The 21,610-nt window shown below is 36.2% G+C and overlaps 1 protein-coding gene across 37 annotated transcripts in view; it reads left to right on the top strand.

Moving 5' to 3' along the window:
• The window catches only part of ADAM22 (ADAM metallopeptidase domain 22), a 279,921-nt gene that overhangs the window by 37,027 nt on the left and 221,284 nt on the right, over positions 1 to 21,610 (top strand). For all 37 annotated transcript variants that reach the window (XM_078342932.1, XM_054237345.2, XM_017975383.5 and 34 more), the window contains one exon: positions 6,907 to 6,983. In XM_078342932.1, coding sequence (XP_078199058.1) covers positions 6,907 to 6,983 — 77 coding nt within the window. The remainder of the gene's footprint in view (positions 1 to 6,906; positions 6,984 to 21,610) is intronic.

The raw sequence follows: 21,610 nt of genomic DNA, 5'->3' as shown, positions 1-21,610 counted from the left end.
TAATGTGTAAATTAGATACAATATATAGTCAGCTTATGGAAACTATGAATGTTGCTGAAATGGAAAAGGGAGAGTAACATGGAGTCATAAGTATAAAAATACAGACAAAAAAAACCTTAATGTTCTTAAATATATCACACCAATTTACATATAGATAGACCTCTTGGGTAGAAGTGCCTGTTAACAGATGCCATTGCAATACAGTTCTGCTTCACAAAGTTAATCCCATATCTTGATGTGGCCACAGCAAATTCTAGAATGAGAAACCTTCATCTGAATAGAGATATAATATCAATCTTTTGCCAGAAGTTTTCATAAGGCAATGTTGATTTTTCAGTTGCCTTTTCTGATGTATAAAAGAGGGATCATATGTACAAGCCATATTTGCTATTGACATATATATATTTTTAATTGAACTGAAAACGTTATACTTCTAAGAATTATACTTGTGATTTTTTTTTTTTTCTTTTTTTGAGACGGAGTTTCGCTCTTGTTACCCAGGCTGGAGTGCAATGGCGCGATCTCGGCTCACCGCAACCTCCGCCTCCTGGATTCAGGCAATTCTCCTGCCTCAGCCTCCTGAGTAGCTGGGATTACAGGCACCCGCCACCATGCCTAGCTAATTTTTTATATTTTTAGTAGAGACGAGGTTTCACCATGTTGACCAGGATGACTTGTGATTTTTAAAAACTGAGTTGAAGCAGTTAGATGGCAAATACATGTTTAGGATGCAGTACCTAAAGATTCTGTTGCATGCATAAAACCTTTCTTTTTAATAATAATAATTACTTTCATAGTTATCTTATTGTATACTACCATTTGATTGGTAATATTCCCACCCCATTGGTAAACATTGATTTGTTATTCAGGTTGGACTTAATTAAAAACCTAAAATACCTCGTCTTTCTCCTTGTATCAGAGTTCTGATTCTACCATGAATATTGTACAGCCAACTTTGCTTTAAAAATTGGTTATGAGGCCGGGCCCGGTGGCTCACGTCTGTAATCCCAGCACTTTGGGAGGCCGAGGCGGGTGGATCACGAGATCAAGAGATCAAGACCATCTTGGTCAACATGGTGAAACCCTGTCTGTACTAAAAATACAAAAATTAGCTGGGCACGGTGGCGCATGCCTGTAATCCCAGCTACTCAGGAGGCTGAGGCAGGAGAATTGCCTGAACCCAGGAGGCGGAGGTTGCAGTGAGCTGAGATTGTGCCATTGCACTCCAGCCTGGGTAACAAGAGCAAAACTCTGTCTCAAAAAAAAAAAAATTGGTTATGAATAAGGCAGTCTTAAAAGTTCCTTTTTGTTTGCTCTCTGGGATAGGTAGGTTGAACTTGGTTCACTGACTCTAGAAGATATGAGGAAAGGAGGACAGGCTTCCAAGAAGCAAAATGCATGAGGAATATGAATGTTATATTAATTTCAAATTTTAATTTCAGCTGTTGCCTTGAATAATAATCAGGCCCCAATCTTGGGGTTACATCAGGTTCTTCAGGTCCTAAAATTCTATGCTTCATTTTCAAATTTAGAAATTAGAATTATCTTTATATTATATTGATTTATTAAGAGTTCTTGCCATCTAGAGAGTTATTTTATATTTTTCCATTAGTCCCCTGAATCCTTTGTTTCACAACTTCTATAAATGTTAGCCTGATTGCTTGTCTCAGTTCCTAAAACACATACATACTACATACACATACTTTACCATATCCATGTAATTTTTTTTCATTAAAAGATGGATTTTAATTTAATATTTTTAACTGTAATTTTGAGTTTGTATGGTTGTTATCTGATTGACCTTAGGACATGTGCTATGAGTCAGCTGTGGTCATGTTGTTGACTTTTGGATGAAAATGGAGTTCTAAAGATTGCTTTTTATGTTTTGATTTTCTTGTTATATCTTCTAAAAATGTACTTTAGAGCATTTTCATGATACTGAGAAGACTTCTATTATAATAATTTTTCATTAGAACCCAGTAAAACCTGCAAGTACCTCCAAGCTATAGAATGAAAGTAAGGAGTTCAAATATAATGAAAAAGGCCTACCAGGAGGTGAGATGCCTACTCTGCCACCAAATATGTGACTTTTGCCCCTGCTGGTCTCAGTTTCCCTATTTATAAACTAAGAATCTTGTATTATATGAGCTCTAGGAATTCTCTCAGTATTATTCTGTGATACCTGAAGTACCTGTTTAATAGTTTTTAAAGTCACCATTCTTGTGTAGTAATTTGAAAGAGCTCATTTCTGTAAAATTATGTTTTTCTAGTATCTCTGAGAGGTATTACTACTTTTTAATCTTCAGCTTAAAGTTAATAAATATTAGAACTTTTCCTTGGTGATATCTTAGCCTGTTTCCCCCACCAAAGGAAAATCTTGATACTATATTGATTCTCTCTTCTCAAACATACCTTTTTTCCTTCAACTAAAAAGGCAGGGTCTAAGAGTAACTTTCTGAAAGCAATCCTGGCTCACTTCAGTGGTGTTAAATGATAAGCCTGGTAATATACCAATTCAGTGTAATTCTACTTACTTTATTCCTTCTCCAAGATAACTTTAAGAAGCAACCAGGCTGAGCATGGTGGCTCATGCCTGTAATCCCAGCACTTTGTGTAGCTGAGATGGGCACATCACGAGGTCAGGAGATCGAGACCATCCTGGCTAACACAGTGAAACCCCATCTCTACTAAAAATACAAGATGGTGGCACGTGCCTGTAGTCCCAGCTACTTGGGAGACTGAGGAAAGAGAATCTCTTGAACCTGGGTGGTAGAGATTGCAGTGAGCAGAGATAGCACCACTGTACTCCAGCCTGGGCAACAGAGTGAGACTCTGTCTCAAAAAAAAAGAAAAAAATGAAACCATATTTCTTCTCTTTGGCCTGTTTATGAGCCAGAAACATGGGGAAGGTAGGTTCCTGAGTGTTGGAAGACTACACAAAATGCAAAGAAACCAGGCTCACTTTTATTTTAGTGATCACCACTGCAAGTTTGGTTTGGCTGGGAAGTCCTGTGTTTTCAATTTGATACTTAAGGCCTCCTGAGTTTCAGTCTTGCTGCTGGAAATGCCTTGGTTTTAGCCAAATTGTGGAGGAAAGTGACATTGAATACTGATGTAATCAACTCATTGGAGCTGCTTTTCAAAATGTTCAGGGACAATACCAATGACACTCTATTAGTTTCCTGTTGTCCCTATAACACATTAGCAGAAACTTAGTTTCCTGAAAAAAACAGAAATTTATTGTCTACAGTTATGAAGGTCAGAAGCCTGAAATGGATCTTACAAGGATAAGATGAAGTATTGGCAGTGCTGTGCTCCTTTTGGAGGCCCGAAGGGAGATTCGTTCCTTGCCTTTTCTGGTTTCTAGAGGCTGCCTGCATTCCTTGATTCTTGCCCTCTTCCTCTTATCACACTGATCTCTACTTTCATCATCATATCTTCTTCTCTGATTTTAACCCCTTTGCCTTCCACTTATAAGGACTAATTTGATTAGAGTCCATTGATTGTCTGGATGAGCCCATCCAGACAATCCAGGATAATCTCCTTAAGTCAAGGTCTTTAACGGTATCTGCACAGTCCCTTTTTCCGTGTGAGGAAACATGTTTGTAGGTTTTGGATATCAGGGCATAGGCATATTTAGTTGTCATTATTCTCCCTACCATAGATTCCTTCTATTTATTAATGTTGTTACGTGGATGTTACTTCCTTCTGGAGACCTTCAAGGACACCCTTAGACCTCCATCTTCCCTGGTCATTCTTGACAGCATTTCCCCGTTTTATTAAGTCTGAGAATAGTAAGTTTATTTTCTAAACATTTTTAATTTAATTGTTCATTTTCTGTATTTTCTGCTATCACATAAGCTCCACAGGAGCAGAAACATGATCAGTTTTCTTCACTGCTTTATTCCCTAAATCTAAATAGCTCCTAGGACTTGGTAGACTCTCAAAAGAGGTTATTGAGTGAAGTATAATTTAAAAAAAAAAGAAAAAAAAAAGAAGGTTATTGAATGAATCAGTATGTATACAGACTAAGGAAGCTTGCCTTATATTGAAAATATGTTGACATACTCCTGTTCCTATTGCTATCAATAATGCAAACATTTTTACTAAGCAGTAGTTAAGTTTTCTGTCAGTGGATTTTTTTTTTTAATGTAAATACATGAGTTTCTCTTTGGGACACCACTGAGATCAATAAAATAAGATACCAGATGTAAATGGAACTGCAGGAAGAAAGAAAATAATTAGAATTGACGTAGATAGTAAATACTTTGCCAAATAGAATGTTAACATTACCTCAATCCCAGCTGTAACCATGATATCAAAGTGAATGACATGTGGTCCCTGCCTTGTTCAACACAAATTTGCGGCATTAATATTTCTGATTCAAAGGAAATTGAGATAAGAGCATCAATAGTCCTGCAAGAAGAATGGAAGAGGGAGAGATTCATTTTAACTGAAACATCAATTCTGGTAAGCGGAGGCCCTTCTGAAAATATGATTGTTAGCACTCTAGGAAACTCAAAGAGCTTTAGGTAGAAGAAGTGATGTTATCTATTGACATGGCATTAAAAGCAACTCTGATGGAAAGAGTGCCTCTATAAGCAGGTAATTCGTAGCTCTTCATTTATACATCCAGGGAATTGATAACAACCTTCAAATGAATCAGGCAACCAGGAGATTAACTGAGTACCTGGTCAGTACTGAGGTCTTGATGTGATATTGACCTGTAGTGAGGAGGAGAGGAGGTTAGAAGTGGGTGGAAACGCTTCATGCAAGAGGGGTGCTATGCAGTGAATTGTGTCCTCCCCAAATTTATATGTTGAAGCTCTAACCCTCAACATGACCATGTTTGGAAATTGGGGACCTGTAGGAGGTCATTAAGGTTACATGAGGTTGTAAGGGTGGGACCCTAATCCAGTATGACTAGTGTCCTTATAAGAAGATGAAGAGACACAAGGGATGTACACTTACAAATAAAAGGCTATATGAGGACACACAGAAAACGGCCATCTGCAGGCCAAGGAGACAGGCCTCAGGAGAAACCAAATCTACCAACACCTTAACCTTGGACTTCTAGGCTCCAGAACTGTGAGAAAGTAAATTTCTATTTAAGCCATCCAGTCTGTGGTATTTTGTTTTGGCAGTCCTAGATGACTACAGGTGGGACTTGATCTAAATCTTGAAGGATGAGTAGGGCCATTTCTGGGAAACAGCTATGGCGAAAGGTCTAGTTCGGAAAAGGGCTCAGCAAAATTAATGAATGAAAAAAACACAGAAAGTATTGGAATGAACACAGCTTTTGAACTAAAGAATAGAAGAGAGAACTGACTGTGGGTGGGCTATGGGTAAGTGCTTGTGCACCATTATGCCTGGGGTGGGGAAGGTGATTATGGAAGATTCTGAAATCCAGGGAAAAGGTTTTTTGTTTTGTTTGTTTTTTGTTTTTGTTTTGTTTTGGATATATTAGAAAACCTAGGGCTTACATTTGGGGTTTTGATAAGGAGTCACCTTTAGAAAGATCAGAGGGATATGATATGTGGCAGCGGTGTAAATGAAGAGTAAGTTGTGGCTCCAAGAACTACCGTAAAAAAAGAAAACAAAGTTTAGTCGATGCTGGGTATTAGTTGAGAGGAGTTAGAAGTTATGGTTGAATGGTTAATGAGGCTGAGAGGTACCCAGGTAGTTCTTAAATTTTGAGGTTTTATGAAGGTTAGAATGTGTTAGCAACAGAGGTACATGATTCTCCCATACCTACTTCTTTAAAATAGGAGAATAGACTTTAAAGCAGAAGAATTATCCTTCCTTTCCAAAAAGCTTTATTATTACTAATCAGACTCTCTCCTTTCACCTAATCTCATAGTTTATGTGTGTGTGAAATCTCAGGGATGGTTGAGGTCCCCTGTGGTCCCACAGAAACCTAAGATGTCCCTTCCTGGAATACCCTGGTTCTCAGGAAGCAGCAGCAGTGTTGGCCTCACATACTATGTGCAGTTGCTCATGTGGCTTTTAATTTCTAAAATAATGTTTGTCACATGTTTTTCATTTTAGTAATTGTACATGTTTATTTTAGAGGTTTGGATACTGTAGAAACATAAACATAAAAATTTCCAATAATTTGGGTTCCTACTGTTTGGATATAGCTATTGTTTGTATTTGGTGAATCGAATGGAACACCCAGTTTTTCTTCCTTTTTTCTTTTCAATTAATACACATGCGTGTTCACTATGCAAATATTAATGTTATTGGAAACACTATATTTTTTAGTTAAGAGACCCTGTTCTCTCTGGGAGTTCCTAGGATAGCATAGGAAATAATGATTTTTTTTTTTAACACAAGAACATTTTGATAGGTCCTACTGACACAATAGATGTGCAGAGGTTCAATTTTGTTTTAAGGAAGATGTGGAAACCTTGATGAAATTAGGTCTGGTAAATTAGAACTGAAATACTATTTTTAAAGTATGTCTTTGTGATAAATGAAAAAGGTTTTTTTTGGGAGATTTATATATCTTCTTTCTAAATAGATCATATTCACCATATTATTTTATTCTTGAATTGAGCATATCTTACTTATTTTTTTTCCCAAATGTACAAAACTTCATTTTAAAGGAGCTAGTCACTTAAAATCAGATAAGATGAATGAAGTGCAGTCATCTTGGAAATGAAATACTTAACCACTTGAGGTAAACTAGAAAAGTAGGGCACCTGTCCTCCTTGATTGGGTGGTAATTTACTTCAGATAGGTGAATACTTGGCTTCTAAGAAGGTGTAAATTTTACTTTGTTTTCACTGATTCTCCATGTTGAATTATTTTCTTATGAGATGTTTTGAAATAATCATAAGAAAGACTAATTGTCTGATTAGTATGGCTGCGTAATAAATACCTTTTATCTTTTTGGTATTATAGTTGACTCACGTTGACCGAGCAAGCTTCCAGGTTGATGCCTTTGGAACGTCGTTCATTCTCGATGTCGTGCTAAATCAGTAAGTGTTGAGCTGGACTTGCTTTTGTCAGATACACACTGGATCCTCTTTCTTATCCATATGTAAAGTTTTTTCTTACTATATTTTACTTCATCTTCCTATACCAGTTAAATATTATATTTGAAACTGTACTTACTGACTGTAGGTTATAATGTCTGGCAGATAATAAGAAATATATATTCATTTGAAATCAAATAGCTATAATAGATTTAAGAATGTAGAATGAAAGGCAGGAGTTACCCCAATATTTTGTGTAAGAATATATAATAACCTAAGTTTCCTATGAATGACAGTAAATTGTGAAAATAATACTTTGGAAGTATCTTCCTTGAGAACAGCAGGAAAGAGAAAGTTGTACTTTTTGATTAATGATTCAGAGGACTAGCTACATGATATGTGATGCTAAATAAAACTTGGTGTTTGTTAGATGCTTTGATGTGATCATGGATTTCTATGAGGTTTCTGGTACCGGGATTCTCCTGTGAATACAAAATAATTTTACTAATAGTTGTCTACCTAGAATTTTAGGTTTGGAGAGTGCTTTTGATATGTTGCTGGATTTAATCTCTTACCTTTGGTCTAAGTGTAATGTTTAATAAATCTGGTTAGTTAATGTTCACTTTTCTTAACAAAAGGGTTTCTATCCTTCTTCTTATCATGGGCAAGTGGGCAGAGACCAGGGTTCTGCCAGGCTCATGCTTCTGAGCTGGGCAGCATTGGGCCATCGCTTTCTGGAAGCATTTCTACAACATTTCAGGAAGAAAGTCTGAGGTCAGAAATTCAGACAAATAGACCAAGAATGAGAGTTAGAGCCTAAGTTGTCTGCAATTGAGAATCAGCTAGATGGAAGACTGTCAGTTAATTTAAAAAGGCATTTAAGAGGCAAGACTTAGGACCATACTATCTGGATAGGTAGCCATTAGCCACTTGTGGTTGTTTAAATTTAAATTAATTCATTCAAATAAAATGAAAAATTCTGTCCTTTAGTTGAATTTGCCATATTTTAAATGCTCAACAACCGTCTCTGCCTTCACTCTCTCATCTACTTTACTACCTAGTCTCCTTCTCTGCTTCATTTAAAAAATAATACTTATTACTATTTAATATATAGATGAACTCTTATAACATTCCAATTTTTGTGGGTCAAAAAAGTTTGACTACCATTATTGATATTTGGCCATCTATTATTTGATATTTTAATTATTTATTTCGTTTATAGTCTTTTTCCTACCCCTTGAATGTAAGCTTTTTGAGGGCAGAGATTTTCTTTTCTTCTCTGATGTATCCCTAACACAGTATAAGGGCTAAATTCCAGGTTGGGAGTCAAATTGACTCAGTAACCAGAGGATAGGACTAGCCAGGAGACAGAGGTGAGATGACCAGGTGAGGAAGAGTCAAACAGCTAAAAAGAAGGTAAATGTTTGAGACTAGCTTCTGAAAGCTGAATGTAGATATATAGGTGTGATTTGGAAAGTTGGGTTCTTGGGTCTCTATTTTGATAACTCCCTTCCATCCCTGTTTGAAATCATTGTCCCTGTTGGTAATCTGTGTTTTCCGCTTGCTGACATTTGTAATTCCTTGACTTTTAATACTCAAAAAAAGAAGGGATATTTATTTATGTCCATTCTGGCCAAATTGCCTCACTTACTTTGGAGACATCCAAGTCCAAAAACTTTCTGTTCCTGAAGGAGACACACATGTGGTCATATTTATCAGAGCATGAAGTTTAGAATACTGGGGTTGAAGCAAAATTTCTTTTGAGATATTGGCAGAAACCTCTACTGGGCATTTTTCTTTCTATTTCGATGCAAATGTGTAATTACAAGACATATAAAGGATTAAATAATAGCGTAAATGGAGGTTACCTGGGCTGAGAAGCATGCAGTGTGCTTATTTTTTGCCTGGAATAGATATTAAACATAGCTGGCAGGTAGCTGTTTTCTTTATACTATAAATATCATGATGTGATACAAAAATGTTTATCTTATTTTTATGTAGAATGATTTTGTTTCATGGTTTCAGTTTGTATATTGTCTTAAGTTGGTTAAGGAACAGGAACATGAAAACCAGTATGTTCTTTAAACGTTTTTTTCTTGTGAAGCAATTCTGGGGCTATGGAACATATAGAAAATTGTTTTAACTGGAGGAAAATTAAATATGTCTATGTGTAGCTAGCTTCCGGTTACAGAATGGATCCAGTAATACATATTTTTGATTGGAATGGGTGGAAAAGTATCATTACTTTTAATGTTTCTTCTTAATGTTCAATAAATAAATTTAAGTAGATTACACAAGAGTTTAATCTTTGAGTAGTAACTTCCACAGGAGGCTGATAAAAATATGGAAAAGTTAAAAATGAAAAGCAGAGCCAGTTTCTGTTTTGTCAAAATTATGAACAAAAGGTTGGGGATCAGTTTTTCTTCATGGGGTCATAGTTGTGAAATTTCACTGTTTAGGACAGATGTATTAATAAAACCAAACATGTGGCTTGATCTGGCCACACTAGTCCTGAGGCTGCACTGGACCTTTCCAGAGGTCAGCATTGAGTTTAATACTTTATTGTGAAACATTCCTCAAAAAGAAGAAAGTTTAATAAAGACATGTAACTCTATTATCTGAGCGATTCAGTCCAGTTTTTTTTTCTTGTACATCTCCTGTTCTGGAAGAAGTGGGTAACTAAACTGCTCCAAACTGTAAGAATATTGAAGAATGTTTCCTTTCAGCAGTATTCTTTGATGCTTTTACCACAGGGAACCTGACAAAAACCACACATAGCCCCCCGACAAAGAGGCAAATGCTGTCTGTTGACTGTGGTTGGTTGTTTATGATGTGAAACATATAACAATTAGGAAAAGAAATCTTTTAGAGCCTGCTTTTTTTGGGAAGAGTTTCTGTTGTACAGCTTTCAGATCTTGGATGATCCAGTGACTAAATTTTGAGTGTATTTTACAGATTCCCAGCTTCTTGTCTTCTTATTTCAATAACAACAAAATGGTTTTTCTCACTTCATGATGCTTATAGCAGTCTTCCCCGCCCCCCCCGCCCCCCACAATTTTACAGTAAGTGGTGGGAGGACAACTAGGAACTGAAGCATGAGGCATGACAGATGTCAGCAGATAGGGTTGCCCATGAGGAATGGGACATGGTGTGGAGATTGGGGAGAGGGAGAGAGAGAAGCAGTAACAGGATTAGATAAGGAACACTCAAACTCTGTTCAAAAGAGCACATTTAGTTTTGCCTTCTCTCATTTAGAGGAAGCATTTCCAATTAGTTACCTCTTGATTGCTTTACACTGGTGCCCTTGAGTTTGTAGGGAAAGTCAGAATCACCATGGGTAAAAGACAGGGTCTGAATTCAATTGCGTTGGCTCTCGAAGAGTCTCATCATGCTCTATTTACAGTGTGGCTGATGATGATGATAAAAATAAATGATGAGGATAAGATTATAATTAAATGATGATATTATGTGATGATAATGAATAACAATAGATATCTCACTGTTATTAATAAATTTGTAACTCAATGTCTTGCTGTTCCACTAAATTCATTATGGTAAATATTTGTTCCTGTGCACATTTAATACAAAATTATTGTGTATAAGACAAATCTGTATTTAGAATCCTTATGTCATTTCATATATGTATATGTACACACACGCTCACCCCCCCATATATAGGAATATGCAGATACATATACATATAAACATATATATGTGTATATATATATATATATATATATATATATATATATATACAGATATATGTATGCACATGCCCACGCAAGTTTTCTAAGCCTCTAGTAATGCTGAAAGCTTCTCTAGACCCTGAACACTTGAGAAGAAAGGAAATAAAGACTTTACTCTTAGGGAATTTACATCTAGCCAGAGAAACAATGAACATGTTAAAAAAAGGTAATTTCAGAGAGTGACAGTGCCATTTATAGAGAGTGTCTGGTGTGAGGATGAAAATAGCACATCTGAGAATTGGTTGTCAGGGACAGGCCATCTCTAAGGAGCTGATGTTTGAAAGTAAGGGGCCCCCATGAAGAGGGAACAGCAAGGGTCAAGGCAGGAACAAGCCTCGCATGCTTGGGAGACAGAAGGGTGGCTTAGGAGTTTGGAACAGAGATAGCCAAATTATTACATGTGATTTGAAAAGTACAAGGAACCAAAATATCTAGGGCCTTGTAGGCAGCAGAATGATACTGGGTGAAAGTCTAAGCAGAGATTATTGATTTTCCCCACACCATTTTTTGTATTATTCTCTTCTTCCCCTACTGGCTTATGAACACTTATTCATCAGATTCAGTTATTACATATTTTGATGTTTTTTTTCAAAGCAATCTTTTCTGAAGATCTATTCAGTGATTTTAGGGCTTAGTACCATCATCCTATTTATTGTAGCTTTATAATGTGTTTTAATAGCTGGTATGGAAATATGTTCCCATATTAGTTTTCTTTTGCAAAATTTTCTTAGATATTTTTGCATCTTTAAAAATGTCAATTCAGAATAATTTTGCCATTCTTCCTTTGGAATTTATTGGACTGTCACTAAACTTATATTTTAATTTGGATAAAAATAGACATTTTTACAGTGCTGAGTCTCCTCAACCAACCTCACAGTGTATTTTTTAAAATGTTAATGCATTCCTTTATGTCAGTAAAATTTAGTATTTTTATTTTTATAGACCCTGAACATATCGAGTAGAATATTTTTCCAGGAATTGTATTTGTTTTTGTTGCTACTGTGGATGTAATATTTTTCTATCATATTTTATAATTATTTATTGGTATTATATAGGAAAGCCATTGATTTCTGTTATACCTTATTGAACTTTCTCAGTTTTGCTAATGGATTTTTATTGTTTCTCTTGGTTTGAATATAACATTCTAGTTTGACAATAACATGGATGGCAAATCATGAGAGTTTTTCTTTTCAAGATGTTACTACTATTTCCTACCTTAATGCTTTTTCTAAAAGTTTCTGAACTGTATAATTTGATGATAATAGCATTTTAATCTTTTTTTGGTAATAAAAAGAACTCTAGTATTCATTTTAAGTAAGTAGAGTGTTGATTATTGATTTGTGAAAGCTAGTCTTTATTGTGTTAAAGCAGTATCTTATATCTTTTTTTTTTAAGGCATAGGTATTAGATTTTATTGAATACTTTTATAGTCAGTTAAAGTGGATATATACATTTTTTTATTTGACCTGTTGTTGTGATTTATTATATTAATTTTCCCATTATTAAAAATTATTCTCAATGCCGATAATAAACTCAACTTTGCCATGTTGTATAATTCATTATTTTGTCCCATATGTTGCTAGGTTCTCTGTTTGTGACTATAAAATAGAATTACAGTTTCTATTTTGTATATTAATAATTATGGCACAAGCCCCTGCTGACATTCTTGCTGTAAATTACCTCTATCCCCAAGTATTTTCTTTAACTATTTCTGAGATTTGGTCTCTAGTTTTTAATTTTATGACTATATTCCTGCCACTGATAAATCCCCCTGCAGTGATATGCAGACAGCTGCTCTGCCAGGCAGTTTCCCTTCACTAGTGATGCCTGCTAACATCTGCCAGAGAGGTTTCTTGAAAAACCCACAAGTTCAAACCTATCCACAGGCCTTGTGGAGGGTTGGTGTCACCCATGGAAATGCTGACTAGTCCTGGAAGCTTTTTAAGAGAGAAATCCTTGATAGTTTTTTTTGTGTCTGTTGATGTATTCGGGTTTTCTACTTGTTTTTGAGCCCAACTTTGAGAAATTATATTTTTGCAAGGAATTGTCCATATCATGGAGTGTTTCACCTTTATCCATATTTATCTGTGTGTGCTTCTCAGAAAATAATTTCTAAAATTTATCTGTTCCTGTTCTTATATCCTCTTTCTGAACCCTATTTTTATTTGTTGTTATCTTATCAAATATAATATCAAATATGTAAACTTTTAGGACCTTTTTTTTGACAGGGTCTTGCTCTGTTGCCCAAGCTGTAGTGCAATACCATGATCTCAGCTTACTACAGCCTCAATCCCCTGGACTCAAGCAATCCTCCCATCTCAGCCTCCTGAGTAGCTGGGACTACAGATCTACACCACTATACCCAGCTAATTTTTTTATTTTTAGTGAAAACAGGGTTTCCCCATGTTGCACAGGCTAGTCTCAAACTCAAGTGATTGTCTGCTTCAGTCTCCTAAAATGTTGAGATTACAGGCATGAGCCATCACGCCTAGTTTAGAAACATACTTACTGCATAAGGGGAAATACATTTTATTTTATTTTTATGTATTTATATTTGGAGTCTCACTCTGTCACCAGGCTGGAGAGCAGTAGCGCAATCTCAGCACACTGCAACCTCTGCCTCTTGGGTTCAAGTGATTCTCTTGCCTTAGCCTCCCGAGTAGCTGGGACTACAGGCGCATGCCACCATGCCCAGCTAATTGTTTATATTTTTAGTAGAGACAGGGTTTCACTATCTTGGCCAGGATGGTCTTGATCTCTTGACCTCATGATCTGCCCTCTTCTGCTTCCCAGGGTGCTGGGATTATAGATGTCAGCCATGCCACTTGGCCAATACTTTTTATTTTTTTTAAATCATTGTATTTTATATTTCATAAAGGTCATCCATTTCAAGTATACAATTCAGTGATTTTCAGTAATGTTACTGAGTGGTGCAGCAATCACCAAAAGTCAATTTTTAAATGCTTTTAATTTCTTCAACAAGATCGTTTATTGCCAATCACATATAATCCCCATTCCTGTTCCCAATACAATACAATCACTAATCTACTTTCTGTCTTTATAAATTTGTTTTTTCTGGAGATTTCTTATAAAGGGAATCATATACTATACATTCTTGTATATGGCCTCTTTTACTTGGCATGTTTTTGAAGTTCATCTGTGCTATATGTGTCAGTTCATTTCTCTTATTATTAAATATTGTTTCATTGTATTGATACATCACATTGTGACTCTCCATTCACCTGATGATGGACATTTAGGCTTTTTCTAGTGTTTGGTTATTATGAATATATGTTGCTATGAACAATCTGTCTATGAAGTCTATGAATTCTTTGTGTGCCTTTATGTTTTCATTTTTTTTGGATGGATACCTAGAAGTAGAATGGTTGGATCATATGGTAATTTTATGCTTTGAGAAATGCTGGGTTATTTTCCAAAGTGGGCTTTTGTTTTTTTTAAAAAATGGTGCAATAACAGCTGTTTTTCTATAAATTCTATTTTGCAGGAGGGACGATATCAAGTATAAGTAGTTGCTAAGGCTTCAGGTTTCAGTTTCATGTCTCCTCCAAGTCTGGAAAGAGTTCCATACTTCTCATGGCTATGATCTTATGTTTTTGATTTGTAGTAAAACTCTACCTTTGAAATCTATGTTGAACTTTGGAAACTTTTTAAGGGGTGAGATTCTACTATTGGTAGAAGAACTTAAAGAACTTTATGTAGACCTTCCGTTTCTTATAATTTAGCTGAAGCATATTTCAGCTAAATTATAAGCTTCTTGTTTGTTCTAAGTTGAGAAGTGGTAGTTTAAAGTGGTAGTTTGTGAATCCCAAAACTAGACTTTTGGAAGCCTAGTTATAACTTCTCACAGGCACAAAGTCTCTTGGGCCCAGCCCAGGGTGGCCTTGTTTTAAAAGGGGCAGCTTTTGGCTGGGAAAGCCTGGCAAAACCCAGAGCAAAGGGGAACTGGATTGGAAGGTGCTGGAAGATCCATGGATGTGTCTGGCACAGAGCTAGAGAGTGAGCCAAGGAAGAGACCAGTGCTAAAGCTAAGACCTAGGAAATTGTTTCTAAAGGATTATTTGAAAGGAATCCTAGAGGCAACAGCACTTCAGGGACTGGAGACTTTTACAGGGTTCAGAAGGCCAAACTCACGGGTGAGAAGGATACTTTGCTAGGCTCGAGTTAGCCATATTATAAGGATGGATCCAAGCTGACTAGAGTGGAGTCAGGCTCCTGTAACATCTTCATGTTACTGGTTTATTTAAGCTTTTTGCTTTCTTGTTTGTTTTTAAAAAGTACAGTCTTGCCAGGCGCGGTGGCTCATGCCTATAATCCCAGCACTTTGGGAGGCCAAGGCGGGTTTATCACAAGGTCAACAGATTGAGACCATCCTGGTCAACACAGTGAAACCCCGTCTCTACTAAAAAAAAAAAAAAAAAAAAAACCAAAACCAAAAATTAGCTGGGCATGGTGGCACATGCCTGTAATCCCAGCTTCTCGGGAGGCTGAGGCAGGAGAAATGCCTGAACCCAGGAGGCAGAGGTTGCAGTGAGCTGAGATCGCGCCATTGCACTCCAGCCTGGGCAACAAAAGCGAAACTCCGTCTCAAAAAAAAAAAAAAAAGGTACAGTCCTATATTATCTTTCATATGATTGTTTAATATGACTTCTAGATAGTTTTAGTATTACCTGTTTTTTTAATAGGGGAATCTGGAAATTTTAGCATACTTATGAGGATATTATTTAAATTGTAAATAAAATAATTGTGGAATTATTTAATATAACTAAGACAATTTGTGCTTTTTAGTTTTTCAAGGAAAATACCATATAAATGCTATTTTAAACTTGAAATAATTGCTGTATATTTTTGTGTAACAGATTTATCAGGTGAAAATGTAGTTTGCTAGATATAGTCAACACTTTCAATGTGTAACAATAAAATCTTTAATGTAATTAAATGTTTTTGCATAATTTCCTAGAAACTCTTTTGAGATTTTACAGTGATTAGGAGATGTGTTAAAGATTAAATCACCAGAAATGCCAAATGTGGGTGAAAGGGAGAAGGAAAGAAAAGCACACTGCCATGTGTGTTCCTATGCAACTGTCTTGCATGCTCTGCTCATGTACCCCAAAACCTAAAATCCAATTAAAAAAAAAACAAAAAAAGATTAAATCACCAGAGCTCACTGCTATTTTTCTCCTAGGTCTCAAATAATTATTATTATTTTACTTAATTTTTTTTAGATGGTTTCTCTCTGTTGGCCAGGCTGGAGTGCAGTGGCATGATCTTGGCATACTGCATCTCCTGGGCTCAAGCAATTCTCCTGCCTCAGCCTCCCAAGTAACTGGGATTACTGGTGTGTGCCACCATACCTGGCTGATTTTTGTGTTTTTAGTGGAGATGGGGTTTCACCATGTTGGCCAGGCTGGTCTCAAACTCCCGACCTCAGGTAATCTGCCTGCCTTGGCCTCCCAACATGCTGGGATTACAGGCATGAGTCACTGCGACTTGCGCCAGGTGTCAAATTATTGAACTTTGTTAAATTATCTAGCAGTGATAGTGGTATAGCTCAACCATGGGGAACTTTGCCAGATTTGACATATTGGGTCACCAGACATATTTAATATAATTTTTTAATGATGGCTGTTAAACTATTGGGTGAACAAAGTCTTTGCAAGATTAAAGATTCCATTTGAATAGTTGGAAACTTGTTTTGTAATAGTTTTATTTGTTTTATAGTAAGGACTATGTTTTAGAGTGAGGTATAAGGTGCATGCTTACCCCAGGTGATACCATCTGCAAAGAGCTGGCTTGTTACTTTGTCTCTGAAATATTTTTCTCACTGTATCTATATATCACTCTGTTACTGCACACTCTGAATATATGTATATTTTCTTGTGTTTCACCTGTTGGCATATCTTCTTAGCCTATGAGATCTGGTGTGGCCCTTTGTACTGTATACTCTTGTCCCATGAGTATTACTACAATTCTCAGGGACTCTGGCTACCTTATTCTCAGTTGACTCTTTTATTATTTTGCCTATAATAAAAATGAACAGTTTTGACCTATAGTGTAGAAGTAATAATACTGGATATACTGCAAAGAAATGAAAGATTAACCTTGGCTATTTAAATGAAAATTTTAGAGAAGCTCAGGTCTCTTCTTGGAAACTGATAGAGTATAAAGATTTAGCTTGAACTTCCTTTGAGGAAATGGTCCTGAAAGCATTGGATAAGAATCTACCAGCAGCAAGGCATGACATCATGGTTGGATGTTACAAAGGATGTCACACACATTGTTGCAGCATGGTGTCTCAGTCACCGTTATATGAACAGTACCTAGGAGGAACTGTAGCTGGGTGCTATTATAACACTATGGGATTTTGCCAGAGAAAGGCACAGTGATGCAGCTCTTTGAGGACTATGCTGTAACAACCACATGTGGGACTCATTCATTTAGCACACCGCTTTGCCAGACTACATACTTGGCCCTCAGGGATAGTCAGAAACTTGTCTTATAGTAGATACATATTAAGTTAATGTTTTATGGGAAGGTATTTCCATATTAATTGGGTATTTTAAAGCAAGTCATATTTGCATATTTTATTTTAAGAAAATCTTATCATAACTTACTGACTTACTGATGATTATTTCATCTTAACTTAAATTTGTCCAATTCAAAATTATTGGAGAGATAGGGCCTGTAGATGCCTTAAGATTATTCTTTCTATTGCCTTTCCCCTTTTCACTTCCTCTTGTTCTCAGGGGTTCAAGTGTCTTTTTTAGCAATGATAGAAGTAGCAAGTGGGCTTCTTAAATTCATGAATGCACATATATATCCCTATCCCTCTCCAGTAGACATGGTAAAATAACTCTGTTACAGGCAACTTCCCTTTAGTCTTAGTCTGGAGAAGTAGCTTCTCTGGCAAAATCTCTTTCTTTTAAATGAGAAATTAGAGTTGCAGGAAGGAAAATGGAAGCTTTTCCCTGAAAAATTGGTTTATTGTGCTTTCTCTGTTAATATCCCCAGGGAAGAATTACCAAATGAATGATTAATTCTACTGTTTGTGAGTGGTTTGGAGTCAGAAGTTAAAATAGTCAAGCTTTATGCCTTAATCTGGGATGTTTCCACATGATAGTTTAAGTTTGGTTCTTGAAGGTGAAATATCAGATGTAGGATATTTAAATGAACTTATAATAGGCCATCATGCTATCATTTATGAATGGGCTCTTTAATTAAAACATTATTTCTTTCTGGTAAGTTTCCAGGTACATAGAATAGAAACAGATGGAAAGTTTAAAGAGATGATTTTTATCACGACTAATTTTTGTCAAGTGATTATTTTTATTTATATATAGTATTTTTTAGATATTTAAAATTTTCAGTCTATATTATTGTATATTATCTATTTACTTTTTAAAGAGATGGGGTCTTACTGTGCTGTTCAGACTGTAATGCAGTGCCTATTCACAGGCCTGATTATAGCACACTACAGGCTTGGACTCCTGTGCTCAGGTGTTTGTATAGTATTCATACTTATAACATGCTATAGCCTGGTTAATAGAAAACTAATTATATTTGTTTTTCTTTGCTACTGCTATTAACACTGTTGTCAGAGGTATGTAGTTTAAATAATGAATTCTTGACTGGGTGTGGTGACTCACAGCTACAATCCCAGCACTTTAGGAGGCTGAGGAGGGCAGATTTCTTGAGGCCAGGAGTTTGAGACCAGCCTGGCCTACGTGGTGAAACCTTGTCTTTACTGAAAATACAGAAATTAGCCAGGTGTGGTGGCACATGCCTGTAATCTCAGCTACTCAAGAGGCGGAGGCAGGAGAATTGCTTGAACCTGGGAGGCGGAGGTTGCAGTGAGCGGAGATCGACCTACGGCACTCTACTCTGGGTGATGGAGTGAGAGTCTGTCTCAAAAAAAAAAAAAAAAGAATTCTTTATTCCAATTCAGTGTATTACTGCTGATTATTACTTCAGTAACTTGAAGCTTCAAAATATCAGAAGAAAATTGGTTTTATACTACTTGCTCATTTATTGATTTATTTACTCAATATTCATTCATTCACTCATCTATGCATCCATCCATCAAGTATATATAGAGTACTCACCACTTGCTGGACATTCTGATACATTTTGGGTTGATAGGTACAAAAAGATAAAGACCATGTCCTCAAGAATATGACAACATGATCTGGGTATAAAAGCAAACAGTGATGGTACAGTGTGTAAAGGAGCATAACAGAGGTATGGCCTTTGGCAGTAAGAGGGTCATGGAGCTTTATTGAACAGAAGTATACTATCTGCTGGAGATAATTACTGATTATTTTTCTTCAGATACTAACCTTTGCTCATTTTATATTTTCATTGTAACTGATGAAAAGTCATTCATTTTAAATACTTTTAAAATATTGAAGTCTAGTATACTGAATACTCTAAGTAACATAAATGAACACTTTAAAATAATTATTAAGAGAACTAGAATAATTATTAAGATAACTCTACCCAGGTATAGAACATTACCATTAGTATCCCACAAGCCTCCAGTGTACACTCTCCCTTCCCTCCCAACCACCCTGACTTCTGTGATAATCAGTTCAGTGATTTTTTTTAATAGTTTTATCACCTTTATATCCATCCCTAAACAAGAAGGTACATTTATTTCCCCGCCCCCCGCTTTTTTTTTTTTTTTTTTTTTACAGTCTTGCTCTGTAGCCCAGGCTAGAGTGCTGCAGTGGTGCCATCTCGGCTCACTGCAACCTCTGGCTCCTGGGTTTAAGCGATTCTTGTGCATTAGCCTCCTGAGTAGCTGAGATAACAGGTGCCTGCCACCATACTCAGCCAATTTTTTTGTGTTTTTGGTAGAGATGGGGTTTTGCCATGTTGGTCGGTCTGGCCTCAAATTCCTGACCTCAAGTGATCCATCTGCCTTGGTTTCCCAAAGTGCTGGGATAGCAGACATGAGCCACTATGCTGGGCCTTTCTTCCTCTTTAAAAAAAAATTGAATGTAGAATGGACTTGTGGATTTTTATTTACGTAATATTTACGCTCAATTTCAATTATTTTTCTTTGTGATATTCAAATTTTTCTAAACTTGGCTTTTCAAAGCTCTTTTTATTCCTATGTTCTTTTGACATGACTGTATTAATCTTTAAGGGCTTCTTTGTATTCTGGAACAGTTAGAGAGCTGTCTTGCTTTCTAGGACAATCAGATTGACTTTTATTATATCTTAGAATTGATTTCTAGTTTCTAGTGGTGACGAGTTTATAGACTAATCCTTGTCTTCATTTCCCTATTTCAATTGTATGTTATCATCTTAACTGCCAAAGACTGACAGCTATCACTATTCTGATTTTTAATCAAGTATTAAAACAACACACAAATCAGTGACAAGCACTTCAATTCTTTGACTTTTGGGAGCATTGCCTTGCACATATTAATTAAATTGAGTAAAATACAAGATCTCAGAAATAGCTCTTTTTAGAATGCCATGGTAGTTAACCATAGTGAGTTTGAGGTGATAATCAGGATTTTAAAGAAACATTAGAATTCTAAAGGGGTTCTTACTCTTCCTAAGATTGAAACTCTTGAAATTCACTGGTGAAATACTTAATCTGTTTTTCTCTAACAACTGAAAGACATTTGATCAGAAATAAGTGAACCTTAATCAGATTCAGTTCAGTTCAGAGACATGATCTCTGTGTTCAAGCCATTCTTGACCATGTAGAGGAAACATATTTATCTGTTGATCTATAGTGCAAGATGGTATCAACCCAGGGAAAGAATTAACAATCCTGCCTGGTAAAGGGCTTCTGATGATGCTTCATAGAATAATTGGTGTTTTTGTGGGTTTTAAAGCTGTGTAAGATTTTGCTGCAGCAGGGTTATCTAAAGCAGAGGAAAGAGATGGAACATGGACATAGCCATATGAAAGTTCACCCAGAGAGTTACATGAAGTTCAGGGAGTTGGGAGGGTTGGGAGACTAAGTTGCTTTGTTAGGTTGGGGCCTAGGGAAGGTGTTGATGGCTCCACTAACAAAGGGGGACTTTATTTTGTTTGTAATGGAGGACCATCAAGGTTTTTAAGTGAATATTAAGATTAGTACATTTTTCAGAAAGATAACTTTGATAGTAGTATGGAAGTTTGATTAATCATTAAAATAGACCCTTGATATATTTTGAAATATTGAATAAGAAGCTTACTTTGATTAGTGGTTTTGATTATGAAAATAATTCCTGATTTTCATAGATAGTATTTGTTTTTAGGTATACTGTAAGTAGATATTTTACTTATTCATATCATTGCTTACTTATTCATAAATTGTTTTTCTATAGCACACTTTGATAATGCTTTGGACTGAAAGTAATAGAAAAGTCTGACTCAAGGATCTTAAAAGGAGATTCCTAATCTTCTATAAGTGTAAATCCAGAGGCCATGCAGCCCCAACTGTGACTTCAGCCACGCTGCTTTGTCATTCTTGGGTCCAGAAACAACAAAAAGACCACCTCTTCCTCTGACACATTGCAGGGAACCAGGAAACCTTTTCACCAAAGCTTCAGGGTTCTCATTGGCCAGAACTGGGTCAAAACTCCTCCTAAACCTTGGTAGAGAAAAAGGTACTTAGCGATTAGTTGATACTAGTTAGGATCATCCCAGAACCGGAGTGAGTTCACCTTTCCTAGAGTCATTTAGGAGAAGAGAGAATTGCTGACCAAACAAGGTTTCTGTTGACTAGTGGCATATGGGGTGGATATGGGAGAGACAGCCAGAGGGTCTGCCAAAGAGAATTTTGGTGATGGTAACCTTAAGGAATAAACAGACTTGAGTGCTATTCTGATACTGCTGCTGAGTTCATTCCACAGACTTGCTGAA

Source organism: Callithrix jacchus, chromosome 11 (genome assembly GCF_049354715.1).
Source record: "Callithrix jacchus isolate 240 chromosome 11, calJac240_pri, whole genome shotgun sequence".
Lineage (NCBI taxonomy): Eukaryota > Metazoa > Chordata > Mammalia > Primates > Cebidae > Callithrix > Callithrix jacchus.
Note: the sequence above shows the minus strand (reverse complement) of the source record. Positions and strands in the feature narration are given on the sequence as shown.